The sequence below is a fragment of the Myotis lucifugus genome, unplaced genomic scaffold (genome assembly GCF_000147115.1).
Source record: "Myotis lucifugus unplaced genomic scaffold, Myoluc2.0 scaffold_48, whole genome shotgun sequence".
In the NCBI taxonomy this organism is placed as follows: Eukaryota; Metazoa; Chordata; class Mammalia; order Chiroptera; family Vespertilionidae; genus Myotis; species Myotis lucifugus.
In genome coordinates, this window is record NW_005871096.1 from 814,651 (window position 1) to 835,735 (window position 21,085).

At 35.3% G+C, this 21,085-nt stretch overlaps 1 protein-coding gene across 2 annotated transcripts in view; it reads left to right on the forward strand.

The window, feature by feature from the left end:
- Positions 1 to 21,085, forward strand: part of GABRA2 (gamma-aminobutyric acid type A receptor alpha2 subunit) — a 103,711-nt gene that overhangs the window by 57,193 nt on the left and 25,433 nt on the right. For both annotated transcript variants that reach the window (XM_014455569.2, XM_023753608.1), the window contains 4 exons: positions 5,415 to 5,635; positions 7,551 to 7,633; positions 12,529 to 12,672; positions 13,697 to 13,849. In XM_014455569.2, coding sequence (XP_014311055.1) covers positions 5,415 to 5,635; positions 7,551 to 7,633; positions 12,529 to 12,672; positions 13,697 to 13,849 — 601 coding nt within the window. The remainder of the gene's footprint in view (positions 1 to 5,414; positions 5,636 to 7,550; positions 7,634 to 12,528; positions 12,673 to 13,696; positions 13,850 to 21,085) is intronic.

Genomic DNA, 21,085 nt, shown 5'->3' on the forward strand with positions numbered 1-21,085 from the left:
CCGCCTCCCTTGTATTAGATCACTGAGTCTTTCATTGGAGTCACATGAGGAAGTGAAGTTTTAGATGCTCTCAAACTCTTTATTCATTCACAAAAATATTTTATTTTTCTCTCACAAAGGGCTAGGGTGATAGGTTGCAATGATTGGCAATGATGGTCCCTATTCCCTTCTTTGTATATCTGCTCTAATTCTGCTTCCTTTCACCCTATGCCCTTCCACTAAGCATAGGGTGACCTATTATAACACTTGTCACTCACCTCAACCACGTGACTTGTTTTGGCCTATGGCTTGTTAAAAGACATTAAACACAAGCAATGAGTTGAAATGAGCTTGGTTGGTTATTTTGTACTGTGCCATTGTCATGAGAAAGATAAGCTCTAGGTAGCCCAGGGTTCCCCGAAGGAGGACAGGACACCTGGAGCAGAGCTGAGTTGCCCCAGTGTCCCTACAAGGATGTGAGTCCATATCAGCCAGTGGCCAGCTCATCCTCAGATGCAGGAGTAAGAACATCTGAGATCATCTGAGCCAGGTGAGGTCCACTGATCCCTAGTCTCATACTTCTGAGCTAATAATAACTGATTGCTATTTTAAGCTCCTGCATTTTAGGTGGTTTTTTGCTTGGAAGTAGCTAAAGAATGATATTAGGTAATCTCTAGATATTACAAGTGAAACATTGATTTCCCGTAATGGCATTTACAAATTCAGGATTGGGTGAAAGTACTTTTTCCCCATTATACCCTTTGTCCACTCCTCAACCCATTGTATTCTAGCTTTTGAACTCTTTCTACAAAGCTTTCGAGATATGTCAGCACTATTTGACACTATTGATCTCTATATGCTTCTTAATTTTTTTCTCTCTCCCTCTTTTCCGTGTGTGTGTGTGTGTGTGTGTGTGTGTGTGTGTGTGTTTATGGTTCCTCCTCCTCAATTTTCTAGAGTTTGTTTCTGGTTTATTTTCATTAGTTAATCATGAAACATGTATATAAATTATTCCTTGTATCTTCACTATTTTAATTGTCCCTGATAAAAATTATATAATGTGAACATATGTTCAATATATTAGTAATCACATTAAGTGTAAATAGACTGAATTACCATTAAAGGATGGAGATGGTCAGATTCAACAAGAAATCTCAAGATACTAAAAAAACTCTGGAATGATTTGGTATCTTCAGAGCATAGTCCCTTATTACAAATGCAATACAATTAAACACCATTGAAAAAAATATAAGTAAGTAAAGCAATACATTTGAAAATATAAAAACACACTTTATGTAGAATGTCCCTACATAAAGAAAATCAAAAATCAAAATCATAATAAAATTGATTGAACTATAATTAAAATATTATTAATTATAATTATGATATAGTGATAGTAATCATGACTTTGGAACCAATGCAGAGATAAACAAATGATGGGGGGAGAAACAGATTCATACCTATATTGCCACTAGATACATGAGATCTGTGGGGAAAGATGGATGGCTTAATAGAAAATTGTTTTTCCCATTAGAAAAAAAAGGTTGGATTTTCATTTCATATGATGCAGAATAGTTCCAGGACCTAAATATTAAAAGCAGAACTTTTACATTTTTATAAGAAACATACAGGGATTTAAGGACTTGGCAAAAGTAGGTTTATAGTTATGAATACTTACAACACAGTTTATTCTTGTATTATTATTCTATTATTTATTTGTGTTATTATTATTCTTGTTATTATTTTGTATTCTTACTTATGATTCATCTTTTAGGTAATGATGGCAGGCAATTTAACCAACTTTTACCCACTGCTGTAATTATGATATATTGTATAGCTTATGATCTTGATTAGTATTCTTATTGAGTCTGTGTTTTAAAAAAAATACTCCTATATAGAAAATATAAAGAATTTCTGTAACTCAATAAGAAAAAGGCAACCTTAAAAAAACTGAATAAATGAACAGAAAATCCATAAGAGAAAACTAGAGTTATTTAATAAACATAAAAATTTGTTAAATTTCACTAGTTAACAGGGAAATCCAAATGGTAGCACTATGAAACATTTCACACCAAGCATCATGGCTAAAATGAAGTATTCTCTTTACCCCAAGTTGTAAAGAATCAAGAAAGTTTATACATTGCTAGTGGGTATATCCATGTATACACTTCTTAGGATTTAAATTTGACTATATCTTGTTATTTTGAAGATGCACATGCAATACATCCCAGTAACCCAACTTATAATTTACTCTAGAGCAGTAGTGGGCATACTCCGGCCCATGGGCCAAATCCTGTCAGCTGCCTATTCTTGCGAACAAAGATGTGTGGGAACATACCACTCTCACCCATTTACGTGTTCCCTGTGGGGACTTTCACACAAGAGCAGAATGGAATAGTTGTGAAACTGACCATATGGCTGCAAAGCCTAAAACGTTTACTCTCTGTGCCATTATTGAAAAAGTTTGCTGACCTCTGCCCTAGACTAACTGCTACACTTTTGTACTAAAATCATGGTGTAACAATTTTTATAGCAGTATTGCTTATAATAGTGACAAGCTGGAAATCGAAAAATATTTAAGAGCAAGGAGTAAAATGAATATTGTGCAATATTCTTACAATAGAATATTGTGAAATGTCCTATGTAGCAGTGAAAATGAAAGTATGATGAGATGTATTGGCATGAATAAATCTCAACTAGGCAACTGAAAAAAGCGAGTGTCAGAAAAATATACACAGTAAGGTCCCATTTCTGTAAACGTTAACAATGTGACACACGATACATAGATGTGCATGGTAAATGGGTAAGTACATGTATGGGTGCGATACACCCCAAATTCGAGAAAATGATTTTCTCAGAGACTAAGGCAGTGTGATTGAGATGAAATAAACAGGAGAGGGGAGGCTTCAATAACATCTGGGATGACATTTCTGCTGCTGATGGTTAAAAGGTATTTGTAATATTCTTTATACTCTCTTGTACGTCGGAAGACAAAGTCAAAAAATATACAAATGAAAGCCATGGCCCCTTTCTTGACAATTTGCATTCCAGTTGGGAGGCAGAGGAACGAATGTATAATCTTGCCATAATGGAATGCTTTATCAGTAATAAAGATAGCTAGCGACCTGACCATGTATTTCCAGGCATTCAGGGGACTGGGAGTGTGGTTGTGAGTAAAGATCTTGGTTTGGGAGGATAAGGAATTTGCTCTATTTGAGGAGTGGTAAAGTGTGAGGATCATTAGAATTATCTAGAGAACAGCATGAATGTGCCTGGTGAAAGTGGGAGAAAAAGGCTCAGAGCACACTGGATATGTTGGCATGGTTCAACTTCATTCACTGTGAATGCTCAGAAACAAATGGTGTTGCCCGGTTGGCGAGTCTCACTGGTTGAGCATCGATCTGTGAACCAGGAGGTCAAGGTTTTATTCCCAGTCAGGGCACACGCCTGGGGATGACCGGGTTATGGGCTGGATCCCCAGAGGCAGCCTATCAATGATTATCTTTCAGCATTGATGTTTTTATCTCTCCCTTTCCTTTCCTCTCTGAAATCAATAAAAATATAACAACAAAACAGGAAAACAAATGATGTTCTTGATTTTTTTTTAAAAAAAGATCGCCTAAAATTTACTGTTTGGAAAACTTATGTGTTTCTTATGTGGTATGTCTGTAGGAGATGATTGCTATAGCAGTGAGTTCTAAAACCAATAAAACATACCATCATTTTAAAGAAATGGAAAAATGGAATTGGAAATTTTATAAGAAGATGTTAAATACATTATTTACCTGGAAAAGTAAATGTCATAGGGATTCGCATTCAGTTTAATTTTAGGGAACCACAGTTGGAAAGAAACACCTGTGTAAAAACTTATCATACCCAAGGACTCATTTCTTAATCTAGTTTTTTGTTGTTGTTAATTGAATTTCATCTAACAGAATTAAACCTTTAAAACAATGACTAAACCATGGAGAGTAAGGGTGGTTCGATTATGAATTTTCCTCCTAAAAATTAGGAGCACAGCCCAGAGCCACTTTCATGACCTATTCATGGCTCATAGTTATTATCTCCATCCAGTCCATTGTTGAGGGATTGCTGAGAATCATTTCCTTTCATTTGCTTGATTAAGATGTGCACAATGATTTGATATTTTCATAAGTGTTGGACCTTTTTAATCTGCCCTTTTTAAACTATGTTTTTATTGAGCCTCCTATACACACCCCAATGGTGACCGGGAATCATACTTATGACCTTTCATTGCACAGGACAACCAGCGACCAACTGAGCCACACTGGCCATGTCTAATCTGCATTTTTTTACACACACAGTCATACTTGAGTGAAATTGCTGAAGCATTTATTTTCTTCCATTTGATAACTGTGACATTGTGGCCAAAGGACAGTTATTGAATTTCCAATCTCAAATGTGTAATTGAAAATTTTAATTATTTATCATGTGAGTTTTTGCAAAAACATATATTACGTTGGTAATGATGACAGAAATGTGAACATCCAATAGATTGTCAGTATTAATCACAATTGTGAATTGTGTATCTCATCTAAAATGTGTACATTATATTATGCTGAGAAAGACAGGATAGAAAGTGAAAGGCAAGAAGGGAAGGAGGAAGAGGGAGAGAGGCAATGAGGGCGAGAGAGAGAGACAGAGAGAGAGACAGAGAGACAGAGAGAGACAGAGATTCAGCTAAAAAAAAATGCTGGAGAATGATAATAAAGGAATGGATCACAAACTGATCTGTATGAATAATTAATATTACATTTCAACCTGAAGGAGTTTAATTGTAAATTATTTGTATTTACATACAAATACAGTAACTTATCAAATTCAATAACTAATAACTTTCAAAGTCTTTTTATTACAACTGATTTCATAAAATAAACTGTCAAAATCGTTATCCCCTAATGCATTCTTGCTAACAATATGATATCTCACCATTTATTTTAGTATTTTATAAAATAAGATATTCTACCGTTTCTTTGGCAACAGAGATGATGACTCACACAGATCTGACAGTGCGTTTAATACTTGTTTCTTTTTTTTTTTTTTTTTGCTATGGAGAAGGCTCCCTGCTATTTCTTCCTTAAGACAAATGACAAAGCAATCCACCCAGACCCTGCCCCAAGGATGCCCCCTCTCCAAGTAGTTCTAAATTACAGGGTGAAGTAAAGCAGTGTGAACTGAGACCTTGTTCAACTGAAAAGACCAGATAAAGTATATTTATTTATTATCTCCATAATAAAATGTAGTTAATTGTGTAAGTACAAATACTTTATCCCAGAAAGGAATGATCTTTCTGATTCAAAATTTACTTCTATCAATGTATCTTTCTCTCTTTTGAAACTATATTATTGGTTGGAGTTTTGTAGTCCTTGTATCTACATTTATTGTTTCCCTAAGAATGTTATTTTATATTTCAGGAGTATACAATAGATGTGTTCTTCCGACAAAAGTGGAAAGATGAAAGGTTAAAATTTAAAGGTCCTATGAATATCCTTCGACTTAACAATTTAATGGCTAGCAAAATCTGGACTCCAGACACCTTCTTTCACAACGGGAAAAAATCGGTAGCTCATAACATGACAATGCCCAATAAACTTCTTAGAATCCAGGACGATGGGACACTACTGTACACAATGAGGTATGTTTGTAGGTTTACTGTGATGCCTTTAAATACTGAGTAATTCATGTATTAAAATACTGCTAACCTGGTTATCAAGGTCAACATTAGCACAACTCGAACATTGTCATAACAGATTATTGTAGTAGTTATAATATACTTTGTAATTGCATGCACATTAAAAAATAAACATGGAATGATAGTTATGAGTTCGATTCTCATTTTAGTGTGTAAAATTTTAAGAATTGCCTTTACTATTAAGGATTAATTTTTGGCTCTTTATCTTTCACACTTCATTTTAATTAAGTACAGTTTAAGAGCATGACTTCAATTTTTCTTTATACCAGGATGTAATTTTATTTTTAATATCTCATTATATAACCCATCAAAAAAGTTAAGTGATTTTTAAGCAAGCTTTTACTTCATTTAATATTCTGTTTCTCCTTATGAAGTTATTTTAAAGAAAATATATTTTTAAACTCAATTTTTATTTACCAAATCTTTGAAGTAAATCGGATACCTTAAACATATGTCTTAGATGGAACCATATGAAATTGCCATTTTGTAAATCAATAAGTGTCATGTAACATCAATTTCACTGATTCAACCTTTAAAAAATTAGCTAAAGAAATATACAGGTGTTGACACTATTATTCCATTTTAACTATTCCCATGAATTCATCTTTTAAAATGTTGGTATTATGTAAAAAAGAAAATCATCACAAATCTAATAAAATGATGTATATTCTAAAATTAAATGTTTAATAAAGTCTCTGAAGCATGGATGACTTTCATCAGCATTACCCATAGACAGATGTGTCTTACAGGCATTTGATGTATTTATTATTTCATATGAAATGTTAAGTGGTAGATTTCAATTGTGAAAAATTATTTGAGAATGGGCATTCATGCAGTCCTAATCTTTAAAGAAAAAGCTCTTTCGGGCTCATTACTAAATGACCATTACCTAAAATGAAAATGTTTTCTATTATCTCCGCCTTTTTCTCTAAAATCTTGAAAAACAGAGGCAATACTCCTGAGATTTTACACACTTTGATCATTCCTATGGATCAAACAATAATTGGAAATCTGGGGTTTAAACAAAATATAGAAAGAGAACACACATAGTTTTGGAAATATTGCCTGGGGTTATTCTTAAATACTAATCTATAATTAAATTGTTGATCACATTTGTTTTGCTCATTACAAGAGATTTTTCTGTATGTTTGATTTAGTTCATGTTTTATCTACTTTACCTTTGTGTGCCATGGAGTACTGAATAACTTTATTATAAATTTGCTGATTACTCTTTATTGTGATGAAGATACAGAAAAAAATTATATATAACATTCATAATTTAGCCAACAGTCTAGTCTCAACAAGCTATTTTTAGGAGATGCATCTATATGTGCATCTGTACCTATTTCTATATTTATATTCATGAGTCTAAATATGATACTGATTCAAAGTTTATGTAATCTTGAGGGAAGTTCCTGTGAACCAATATTGAATTCTTATATCAATTTTGTTATATGGTTGTTGATGAGATGATGGGGAAGAAAATGACATTGTTTTCATTATAGATATTTTTTTCATTTTTTCTCTAATATTTCAAATAGGAATGGTGAGGCTAATGGGAAAATAGCCCTTCAAAATGCATATATAACTTCTTTACTTTTTAACAAATCACAGACTAAAAAATGGTTAAGTATATTTGTAAGTAAATATTGTTACTTGAGCTCAGATTTTGTATTTGGCTAATGTCTTCTGCCGGATCATCTAAATGTGATAGAACAGAATCAGATTTCAATGTTAATTAACCAAAGATGCTATAATGAAAGTCCTACCTCATCATTAATTTTGTTGACAACAGTAAGGAGTGATTTATCCTGACTTGCCAACTTATTTAAACAAAGAGTGGGATTTTGACTTTTAGGCTTACAGTTCAAGCTGAATGTCCAATGCATTTGGAGGATTTTCCAATGGATGCTCATTCATGCCCTCTGAAATTTGGCAGCTGTAAGTATGGGATTGGAGTTACATTTTTTGGGTAAAAAATAGCAAAGATAGTCAGCAACACTGCTTAATGTTATAGTTTCTTCTCATATTATGCAATGCTTAATACTTGCCAGGTAGGATGCCGAATTAAAAGGCATGCTGATTTCCATCACAGAATTGGCTAACCCTATTGTACTCCCAAATATCATTATATTTGAATCATGGTGTTTCATTATCATTTACATTATTGCTAATAAAAAATTATATGTTTGCCTAAGTATGTAAGCTAGGTTAGGAGCTCCTTGAAGATCAGGACTATATCATTTACCTTATTTGCCAAATACTAGCACATTAAAAATGCAGCATCATTATAAAATGCTCCTGCACAGTAAAAGAAACCATCAACAACATGAAAAGGGAGCCTACTGCATGGGAGAACATATTTGCCAATGATACATCTGATAAGGGGTTCATTTCCAAAATGTATAAGGAACTCATACAACTTAACGAAAGGAAGACAAATAATCCAATAAAAAATGGGCAAAGGACCTAAATAGACACTTGTCCAAAATGGACATAAAGAAGGCCAAGAGACATATGAAAAAATGCTCAAAGTCCCTGAAAATGCAAACTGAATGTTTCATTTTTGTCAACTAAGAATGAATTCTAAGGGATAGATTCTATTGTTTATTAAAGTAGTTATCAGCCTGTTGCAAATGGCAGGCACAGATGTTGGATCTATGCAATTATCTTTCTGCTTTCTAACTAATGGAAAGTGTTTTTTTTTTTCTTATTTTCTTAAAATAAATTTGAAGGAGATGCTGTCACTGGATTGCTACATGCAGGCTCCTTCTGTGTACATAGAATATTTCAGAAATGGCTCTGTGCATTTGACCTTCTTTAGGTCACTGAGGTGATAGCTTGTATGTCAAGCAGAAGCATTTGCTCTCCCGGAATAATTGAAAAGAGGGAAGGTCAAGTCATCTCCTAGGCCCACGAGGCATTCAGGGCAGGTTCAGGATCAATTCATGGACACTACTAAAGAACCTCTCTCTGTGTGAACGTGTCCCATTGCATGACCTTTTCAGAAATTTTGCTCTTTCTGGCACCCCTTTCTTTGCCCATCCAGGTTAGCTTTTGACTTTTCCTCTTCGTGAATAGAAATGCAGTTCTCTAACATGATTAAAAATATTTCTGGCTGAGCAGTTGCCTTCTCCTCACAGACTGTACCAAGAAAAGGGAAGAATGATGGCATGTATGAATGACAAAGCCTCTAATTATTTTGATGACCATAGTTTTGTGGAATAAGTTCAATTTTGTTTTTTTCTGTCCATTCCTACAAAAAGTGTCAGCTCTCAATTTTCTTTGAGAATCTCTTCTTTGTTTAACTACAAAGCCTTCCTTTATTGTCATGGAAACCACCACTTCAATCCTGGCATTTTTCCCAAAATTATTTAAGATAGTCAATCATGTTACACAACGTAAATATGATGTTGAAAAAACTCAGCAGATGCGGTGGAGGAAAACTCATTTGCATTGCATAAGTGGCATTAAAGAGAACATTTTCAAAAGCCTTGATACCAAAGAAAGGGTTTAGTCACGATGCAGTAATGCTGGAAGAAGGAAAGGCATTTTCAGTGGACAAGTAAGAGCTAGTAAGACACCAAATATAACTGAGGTGATGTTACCATTCTGACTATGAAATAAATACACCTGAAATTATTTTAAGTGAAAATAACAAACTCTTAGCAGTGCTTCTACAGAGTAGTGGAATAGTGCATGCTTGAGAATATGGTTGTCTGTATCTAGAAGCGATATGGGCAAAACATAGAGTTTGTTGTTAGGCATTCTCTGTTTAATTGTTCTTAGGTAGTTTTCTTCATGTTTATTTTTGACACAGTAAATAGTCTTTTATTTATCCTTGCCAATGGTAGGCACTTGATGCATAAATGTTAAAGGAATGAACCCCAGAATGTGGACATAGACACACAGGCCAACCCGAACCGTAAGATGTTGGCACAACAAATATGGCAGAAGCAAGTCATGCCCTTTGCCTGTCTTGTTCCAAAGCCCCTTTGTTTTCCCCCCAAATGATGGGCTTTCTGGAACTTGAGCATTGTTCTGAAGTAAAAGAAGCATCTTTTCTATAAGCTTATACTTTTGAATTCAGTTTTTCTCCCTATTGCCTCATATTGTTATATATGCCCTCCCTGAATGGGCATCTCAGTGTATCTGTGCATTAGCCCAAAATAAATGGAAAGTTGTCTTTTTGCACAAAAATTAACTAAAGACTATCTTGGGATTTTGTTGGTTACCAACTACTAAGAATTAGTATGCATGTGATGTTAGATATACAGTAGCACTAAAAATGAGTTAACAGAATTAAATAAAATTATTTAAAGAAAATTTAGAGAAGGACTTTATAATGAAATTTGTAATATAAATTGTCTTTATCTCCTTTTATAGTTTCCTGAGAAACGTTGCTATGGCCTCCTGGTTTAGATGTGTGTTAGTGTACCAGGGAGTGCCTCTATTCCTCACTGCACAACTTTCTGCTCTGTCTTCTGTCTCCAGACCCCAAATTAAAAACAAAAACAAAAACACCCACATATTCCTATAGCAGTAATGAAATAATCTCTTTTGTATAGAAGACATGGGAAGGATCAGTCATTTTCTTTAACAGATTATTGTGTTCCTATCCAGATTTTTATATTTAATAATAAATAACAATCAAAACATTATGAGCATATTCATTAATCTGGCAAGAATGAATTGAAAACTTTTGTGTGTGTCAGGCATGGTACCAAGTGCTGAAAGTATAAATGTGAATCAGACAGAGTCCCTGCCCATCTATGTCTCACTAGGGTTTCATTTCCTCTTATTTATATTTAAGAGTAGCAACAGACTCAAAAGCGAAGTTGCAATTACTTTAAAAAAAGTTTATAATTTATTAAGACTCACAACTATTTGAGTATTGTAAGGCTTTCTGATATTAAGTGGTACAAGTGATGTGTCTTTGATTTATTAAATTATGTGCCATTTGAATTTTATTGAAAATAGGGCCATGATATATATATTCATGAGAGAACAAAACAAGCTACTTGATAATTTGCAAATGAATTGCTAGTTATCCACATTACTGATGTTACTTATCTAATCTTAGCAATCATCAATGGTGAAATATTTAAAATTTAAAAAAAATTTGAAGCTTAAAATAAGTAGAATTTATTCATATGTAAACTCTATAAATATATCTCTACTATTAAATATACTTATACATAAAATATATAGATATATAAAATCCTCTTTCAAAAATGATGTAATATGATTTATTGTGAATGTAGATGAATACATGTACAATGAAATCAGTGTTTAACAGATATTAACATTTAGTAACGACATTCAGAAAACTATTAAAAGACCACACAGAGATAGATTCAAACTTATATTCTTTTTACTGTTACTGAAGTTTAAATGCAAATGGATTTATGATCCCAAACTTTGGATCAAGGTGAGGACCACCACGTCCTGGATAGTTAGAGACAGAGATGTTGGCAGAGACAGCTGGTCCTTTCTCTCCCTTCATTGAGAATGTGAGCAGGGTGGTGAGTTTTGCTCAAGGTCTAGAAGCAATTGAAACAGCTGGTCCTTTCTCTCTGTTAATTGAGAACGTGACCATGGCACTGAGTTTTGCTCAAATACCAGAGGTGACTAATATTTCAAAACATTCTCATGAGCAAAAGTGCATAGAATTTCTTCACAAGGTCAGTAGAGGAGCAAGAGTTATCTGTTTATTCAATTGTGGAGAGACTGCCTGCATAGAGAGCTCAGCTGCTCCCCCACCAGGACATACAGGAGCAAAGGAAATGCCAGGGTCATAGGACAGCTAAGATAAGGCACGCTGCTTGCCCTCCGGTTCTAGAGTCATCTCACTTGTGCTAAATTCTTCCTTGGCCAAATAAAACAGGAAATTATACCTGGTCTGTATGTCTTTAATCTTTTCTTACCAATCCATAACTTACCTGGAAGGCAATGAAAGTAGAGTCCAGTGAGATCTGGGTGTATAAATTAATTTTAAAATGAAAATGTTGTCCTAACTGGTTTGGCTCAGTGGGTAGAGCATCAGCCTACGGACTGAAGAGTCCCAGGTTCGATTCCGGTCAAGGGCATGTACTTTGGTTTCGGGCACATCCCCAGTAGGGGTTGTGCAGGAGGCAGCTGATCAATGTTTCTCTCTCATCAATGTTTCTAACTCTCTATTCCTCTCCCTTCCTCTCTGTAAAAAAAAATCAATAAAATAAAATAAAATAATAAAATGAAAATGTTTTAAAAAGCATTTACAACTTGAGGAAATTATATCATTCTCATTTATTTTACATGTTTTGCAATAATCAGTCCTCATCTTTCTAATGAAATGCATTGTATCATGTATGATAGCTGTCATTTAATTTTTAATGAAATTAATTTATGTCTAGAAAGCAATATTATTTTGGATTATGATTGTCATTTCATGAGTGAGTGTTATTTCTAAACTAATTACCTGAGCCATGGCATTCATAATCTGTTTACCACAGTGACTTCTACCACCTTGAGACTATGGGAGATGTTTTTATTATCTCAAGGCCCACTGATTTTTGCAGACTCTAAAGATAAATGTGTTCTTTACCTCTCAAAGTGGTTGCAAAGAAAATAGTCTCATGATCTTGTTTGTCTCTCTTTATTTGCTTCACACCCTTCATATTGAAGCTGTAAATTTCAAAGGCACGTTTTACCCTAAAAAATATGATCTGTAAATATCAACAATGATTTATTTTAGTCAACAATTATTCTATGAAGTATACAACTTTTGATGTTGCACTTTACTGATGGTTCTTACTAAAATGATAAAAACAGATCTTTTTTCTGATCTCCTACAGATGCATATACAACCTCAGAGGTCACTTATATTTGGACTTACAATGCATCTGATTCAGTACAAGTTGCTCCTGATGGCTCCAGGTTAAATCAGTATGACCTGCTGGGCCAATCAATTGGGAAGGAGACAATTAAGTCCAGTACAGGTTAGTAAAATAAGTCTAAAGAAAAGTTAGTTAAGAAAATTAATGGGTTAAAGTCATTGGAAATGACCCAGTTTGTTTAAAACCTTTTGTTCTTGAGGTCCAAGAGCTAGCATTATAGATTGTGCATGAGGTTGTTTTTTTGTTGTTGTTTTTTTTTTTAGAAATTCAGAATCTCAGGCTTGACCCCTTATAAATTTAGGATCTGTATTTTAACAAGATTCCAAGGAGATTCCTTAGGTGTGCATTGAAGTTTGAGAAACACTAGTATAAAATATACTTCATATTAAAGAAGTGTGTATCTTCTCAGTCAAGTCAATTTTACCTTCAAATAGCATTACCACTCCCTTAGTGTTCCAATTCCTTTCCCTTTATTTTAGATATTTCAACTCTTGATGACAGATCACAACTGTTGGCCTATGTGAGAAAGCTGATGTGCTTTCTAAAGGCCACTCTCCTCTAGGGAAAGGCAGCTGTGTGGATTAATGAGCTTACATCCAGCAGATGTCAAGACAGGGAGCAGGAAGGAAGGCAGTGAGGATGGGATAGAACTGACTGTAGAGAATGAGAGCAGAGATACAACATTGAGAAAATCAGAATTGGTGACAGGGTCAGCAGTGGGAAATCTGGGCCAGAAGATCAGCCTTGGAGATGTGGCTAGCGATCAATCTTTTAAAAAAACAGAGAGACCTGAACTTGAGGTTGGTACCAGTGGGGATGAGGGGCCTGAGAGCATTTGTTAATCCTGTACTCCTTTGGTCAATAAGTATGACCTAGAGAGAAAATCAAATGCTATACCATAGACATGCCGAGCAAGTTTCTTGGTACTATTAAAATCTTCTTTTAAATACTCTTGCTGAGCTAAGGAGGCATTTAAAAATTATAAACTTCTCATGTCATATATGTGATAAAGGCTTTTTTTTCAAATCAGAGACTGTTCTTTCTCTAATCTGTTCCATTTCCATTTCCAAAATGTGCGAACTATTGCCTATTCCAGTTCCTTAAACTTCTTACCTTATTTTTCTAGGTGAATATACCGTAATGACAGCTCATTTCCACTTGAAAAGAAAAATTGGGTATTTTGTGATTCAGACATATCTGCCTTGCATCATGACTGTCATTCTCTCCCAAGTGTCATTCTGGCTTAACAGAGAATCTGTGCCTGCAAGGACAGTATTTGGTGAGTGAATAACTACACGCTTCACTGTACAGCACATTATGTTTCATTGCGTACTTTCAAAAGCATTCTCTCTCTTGGTACTCACACCAATAGTTTGTAGTGTGTGGGGAAGCGGGTATTTGCTTCATGTTACAGATGAGGAAACTGAGGCTCAGAAGGTAAATTACAGAGTCCTTGGTACTCATCTATAATAATAAAACCATAATATGCTAATTAGACCAAACATCTTTCCGTATGTCCTTCCAGACGACCTACTGGACAAAGCCAGGGCTGGGAGGGAAGCCCGGGTCCTGGGTGCCAGGGGGACGCTGGTGCTGGCAACCGGAGGAAGGAAGGCCTACTCTTGCACGAATTTTGTGCATTGGGCCTCTAGTAAGGAATATGAACAGTACTCAAATCTTCGGGAAGTACATTCAGTCTACTTTCTGTTGAATCATTTTGCTTCTCAACATTTGTCTCTATGTTAGTATAAAGAGAATATTGTTAGAAGTTTTAACTTAGAGAAGAACAGTACCACATTTATAGACTTTCTATGTTTATTTTTTTGTTTGATGATCTTAGGACTTTAAGTTAGAGAGTGAAAGAGAGAAAGAGACTCATCTCATATACTACATTAGTGTGTTTACTTGCGTATTTAATATTCTTTAAACATTTTTTATGTATGTTTATATTTAGTCCACACCATATTTCCAAAAAGATGTGAGATACCTTAAAATGTATAAACAAGAGATTGTAAATACAGTTTTACATGATGCAAAGAAAACTAAAGGCCAAAAAGTAAAATAAAAGCAGAGATAGGTTATGTTGCCTGAAAGACTAGGCATAATTAACCAATATTACAGATGAGCAAACTGTGTTGAGGAGAGCTTAAATGACCTTCCCAAGTAAGGTTAGGCTGGGACCCAGATCTAAATTTCCTAACTTTTAGCCTAGCACTCCCTTCTGATGCACTAGATGCCAGGGCAGGAGAGATGCAGAGAAAGAAGGATGGTTCATTGTAAGCTTTTTTGTCTTGAGGTTCAATTTCTTCTGCTGCTTGCTGGCTCCCCAGCGCCCCTGCCAGAGCTGATGCCGTCATCCACTGCCCCACCTCATCCCCACTGAGTCTCATTAAGACTCGCTTCTTAAATAGCATAGTCATTCTATGCTTTCATCACGAAAATCACCCAATTGGGTTTTTAGGTCCCTCAGGGACTAATTCTCGGCCAACTAAGGACCAGCTGAGGCAAATCATGGACCGAAGAACATAATTTTAGGGAATGATGTTCTGGCCTCAATAAAATAAAGATCCTTCTAATAACAGGCCTTTCTCTACCCAGAGTGGGCTGGGTGTGTGAGGGGAGGCATGGGTGGGTAGCAGGCTGCCATCTCTGCAGCAATTCCCATACGGGTTTTTGTTTTTTTTAAATACATTTTTATTGATTTCAGAGAGGAAGGGAGAGGGAGATAGAAACATCAATGATGAGAGAAAATCATTGATTGGCTGCCTCCTGCAAACCCCACACTGGGCATCAAGCCGCTACCTGACCAGGAATAGAACTATAATCTCCTGGTTCATAGGTAGACGTTCAACCACTGTGCCAACACCCCCTTCTCCCCCTCCCGTCCTGGGTCCCATACAGGTTTGGTGCCCACTTGTCAGGGACAGGCTGGCCAGGGGTCTCCTTGGCCTCTACTGGTTGGATCAGATGTCTATGATCTGCTTCCAACACCTCCAGATTTTAGGGAGACTTTTGTATTGGTGTTTTCTCACAGACTTTACTATGCATAAATATAACATAAGTAAATGCAAATTAGCTTAAAAACCAATTAGGTACATTTACACAATGGACCACAACTCGGAGGTACAAAAGAAAGAAATCCCACCACCTACAACAGCATGGATGGGTCTGGAGAGCACCACGCCAAGAGCAATAAGCCAGCAAGAGAGAGACAAGACCCCCAGGACCTCACTCATGCATGAGAGCTAATGAACAAAACAAACAATAAACTCATTAAGGCTCTTTCCATTCCAGACCATAAAGTATTTCCGCCCTTATTATTAGACTTATTGTGGAAATGGCCATGCACTAGTAGATGCCTGTGGCAGTCAGGCCCCTGTGGCTGCCTCTCCAATAATTCCCAGCTGAGTCATTGCTTCTGGCGATAGTAGCTCCCCTAGAGACAGTGCTGGGCAGGGTTGCTGCTAGTCATGATAGAGGCTACCTCTCCCCACAGAAGCTGCCTGTCAAATAGTGTCTTCCTCTTGTGGTGCTGGCTGCCTGGTATGATAGTGGCTGCCTCTCTCCTTGGTGCCTCTGATGATAGCTCATTGGTAGAGCCTTTGGCTGCAGATCAAGAGAGCTCCGGTTCAAATGTCATTTTCTTCATTTAAACCAAGCAGGAAAATTTGGTGACTGCTCTTCGGATATATGAGCTAGGCTGAGCACATTTTGTGATAGGATAAATTACTTTTCTGTATTTGGATCACTCAGTCATTTACAAAAGTTTCACTGAGGATCTGCTGTGCCAGATACTGCACCAGGCCCTAGAGTGGAGGGCAACTAAATAAGCTGAAAAGATGATGGCATGGCAAGGTGAAGGCACTATAAAAGAGGCATGTGCAAATTGTTACAGAAAACAGCAGCTTAGATCTAGGAGAATTGATTCAGTAGCTGAGATAACATTTGAGCTAAATCTTGAAGGAAGAGTAGAAGATCCCCAGACAGATGAGCTGGGGCAAGAATCCTAAGCCAGAAATGATAGATTGTGTAATGACATGACATCAAGGAGTGAAAGAACATAGTGTGTTTGGTGACCGTGAGTTGTTTCAGTGTCCATGGAGATACATACAGATAGAAGTGTATAAGAAAGTGTGTAAGTCATGTCAATACAAGTTATCTTTATCTTGTAAGCTATAGGAAACCACCATAGATAGTGTTTTGGGAAGATAGACATGTGTAAAACTCTTAGAACAATCTTGGTATTTAATATATTCTATAAACCTGTTAGCTATTCTTATTATAAATGCAAAAAATCAGTTTGATTCTCAATAATGAATAATTCAAAAGGAAATTAAGAAAATAACCCCATTTACAATAGCATCCAAAATAATAAAATACCTAGGAATAAATTTAACCAAGTAGCTGAAAGACCTGTTCGCTTAAAACTATAAAACTTTGCTCAAATATATTAAAGAAGACCTAGTTAAAGGTAAGATATCCCATGGTCATGGATTTGTAGACAATACTGTTAAGATGAGAATAGTCCTCAAAGAGATATATAAATTCAATTCAATAACTATCAAAAGTCAAAAATGACCTTTTTTACATAAAGGGCAAAAGCTGATCCTCAAATTTATATCCAACTGCAAGGGGGCTCTAAATAACCAAAATAATATGTTTTTTAATTTTTTAAATTTTAATTTTTTATTGTTGACACTATTTCAGATGCCTCTATTCCTCCTCCTCCCCTGACAATATTAATAAATTAAAACAAAGTTGGTGGACTTTCCAGTTTCAAAACTTAGTATGAATCTACCTTAATCAACAGTGTCATAGTGGCAAAGTCATGGGCATATAGATCAATGGGATAAAACCAAGAGTCCAGTAACAAACTCAAATATATATGGCAAATTGATTTTCAACAAGGGTGCTATGAACATTCTATGGAGATGTAGAGGTCTCTTAATCAAATATTGCTGGGACAGTTGGAAGACCATCATATGCAAAAGAATGAAGTTGGAACCCTACCCCACTCCAGATTCAACAATACACTCCAATGGATACAAAACCTTCATGTGACATCTAAAACTATAAAACTATTAGAAGAAAACATAGGATAAATCTTTATGACCTTGAATCCAACGATGGTTTCTTAGATTTGACACAAGAAGCACGAGTAACAAAGAAACAATAGAAACATTTACTTAAATTAAAAATTTTGTACCTCAAAGAACATTATCAACAATGTGAAGAGAGAACTTACATATGGTTGAAAATGTTTTTCAAATCATGTACCTGACAAGGATTTTATATCCTGAATAAATAAAGAACTCTTACAACAACAACAACAAAAAGACCAAAAACTAGATTTCAAAAATAGACAAAGAATTTGAATGGACTTTTTACAAAAGAAAGTATATGAATGGCAAACCAGCACAATAATTAAAAACAGAGAAGAAAAGAATAGGACAGACTTGATATTCCAGAAAGACCCAAATTTATATGTAAATGCATGACAAGTCAGACAAAATGAAATAATAAGGTACTTGTTTGGTCAATGTGAGGAAAATAAAATAAAATTCCATTGAGGTAAATAGAGATTTTGTAGCATGAAGCACATAGATGAATATGCTAAAAGGAGAAAGTAGAGGACTCTATCTGTCTGTAGAGGAGAGGTAAATAGAAGAATAAGTATTTAACTTTGAATCAGCAGAATGTGTTAGCATCAAGGCTGCTAGGTTTATCTATGACAAATGTGCAAATTTTTATATAAATTATTTATAATATAGGTTTAAGGGTCAAAAAGTCACATTTTCATGCAAATTTAGGCTGTTAGATGGTAAAATTATCCTTAGTATTTTCTCTGCAAGTTATTCTGTGTAAGCTTGTAATAAACATAATTCCATGTGACGTGTGTGTGTGTGTGTGTGTGTGTGTATGTGTGTGTGTTCAAATAAAAGATAAACACAAATTTTATTTTCTGTTTAGAATGGGTCTTGAAAGAAAGATGCTTGCCTGAGCTCCCTTTTTCTACAACCATATTCCATTCTTTATTGTTTTCTTTCTCCTTTTGAGTTTGAACATCATCATCTGACTGATAGATAGCTGTTACCTAAGCAACATTTCTATTTTCTCCAAGATTCTCTCTCTAATTTCCCAGTCATGTTTACAAGCTCATGAGAGATCACTGAATCACCTGCCCTCCTCCTGCCTCCAAGGCTTTCTGTGATGAGTAACCCACCCCAGGAAAAAAACTATTACCGTTAAGAAATTAATATGCTCTGGGAGACAGATGTCAAATTTCTCAACCTTTGAGGTCTGGCTTCATGCTGTGAATAGAATAAGAAAACAGAGCAAACAAGACAGTAAGCCGAGGAGCTGAAATTAGAATGTGTGCCCCTTGATATTAGAGATTTTCCTCCATTGTGTTGGGTTTTATCTTTTCCTTTTTTGTATATTGCATTCATTTTATGGTTGTAGATCCAGCTTGATATATTTCAAAAGTATTTCTTCAAAAGGGCTGTCCATGTATCTTGCGATGATGAAAGCCTACTTTGACTTTTGAGTGTTCATGCTCAATTCGTTCAGCATTAACGAATACTTATTGAATGGCTATTTTTATCAGCACTGTTCTAGCTGCTTGGGATACATCCTCAAGCAAAAACCAAAAGCCACTTCCTTCATTATAACGTAGCTCAGTGGTTCTCAACCTTCTGGCCCTTTAAATACAGTTCCTCATGTTGTGACCCAACCATAAAATTATTTCCGTTGCTACTTCATACCTGTAATTTTGCTACTGTTATGAATCGTAATGTAAATATCTGATATGCAGGATGGTCTTAGGCGACCCCTGTGAAAGGGTGGTTCGACCCCCAAAGGGGTCACGCCCCACAGGTTGAGAACCGCTGATCGTAGCTGCTCTCTGTTGCCAGTCACATAAGAAAGCACTTGGGAAACTTTTAACTTAATATTTCAGGTTTTGTGCTTTCAAGGCTCCTGTCAATGAGCAGAATGTTGACAATGAACAAACCTCCCTTCATATTTGCATAAACATATCGATTCTTTTGTGAAATTGCGGCTGCTGTGTCTTTCAGTTGTGTAACATCCTTCAGAACTTTATATAAATAAGTAATAATCATAAAGAACTTACCAATGATATGTTAAGCCAAACACTTTTCAAATTTACAGAAAAGTTAACACGTGAATAAGAGACTGTCAGCTTACATTTGAACATATGAATATAGTATGTGAATAAATTTATATATGATAAATATTTCGTGTTATTTTTGTATTACTATTATGGGACAGAGATGGAACAGAGATGTTTTTCTATTAAAAACTAAAATAAAATAACCAACATCTCTTAGGGTGTAGCTTTGGTAGGCGAGTACAGGGAGGTCAAATGCTTTATATTGCCTACTAAGTTCCTGGCTGTGAAAGGGCCTAGACACTTGTCTTATATAAATTTTGAAATAATCAAAACTCCAAAAGGAATATTTTTGGATTATTTATTTTTCTTGTTAGTTCCATGGTTAAATATGACTGTTTATGCCATGGATTCCAAAATATAGTGGCTTGAATATATAAGGGTGTTTTTTGTTTTTTTTTCATGTAAAAGAGGTCCACAAGTAGATAGTCCAAGGCAGGTATGGCAACACCCTGGGCGTAGGACACTCAGTCTCTTTCTTTCTTCTTTGATAGCCTTAGCATGGAGTTTTGTTTCATGGGCCAAAAAGACTGCTGGTTTCCAACGGTCACTTTCATACCCGCAAAACAGGAAGGGATAAGCAAAAGGGCAAAAGACCTCTTCCGGCTCTCTGTTCAATGCAAAAGAGCTTTCCCAGAAGCCCCTCCCCCCGATAATTTCTATTTATATACATCAGCTGAACTTGATTTCATAACCAGAAATTCTGAGAAATTGCCATCCTGTATAAATTCAGTGTTCTAATATTATGGATTGACTAAATAATGGATTGCAAGCTAGTGGTTTCTATTATGATAAGAAAATGACTTGTTCCTTACAAGGCCTTAAATGATTAAAAGCACATATATCAGAACCAGAGTATTTGGCTTTACTACTATCAAATTATGTGATTTCTGACAAGTTTCTTAACCTCTCTGCACCATAGTTTCACCCTTCACTAGAACTATGACTATAATATCTACTTTGTGAGGTGGTTTAAGAAATAAACACATACACGCATTCATATGCAAATGGAAAACTAAAAATATTCTGGCACATAGTTAATGCTGTGTATTTATTGGCTATTATTATTAGTGTTTATTACCTAATACTTAATTCTCTCTTTCATATCAAGTAATATGTAAAGGATGGTTAGATCTCTTTTAGTTTGAATAGCAGTAATCACTTTTCAGAAGCAATGAAGGCTATAAACTATAGGGAAAACATCACTGGGCAGAAATCTAGCTTCTTTGACATCGTATCATCTGTGTTTGGTTTGTTTGAGGGAATTTTAGAATCCTTGACATTTCTTTAAAAGTAAATTATATCATTGTGTGTTCAGTTTTAGTC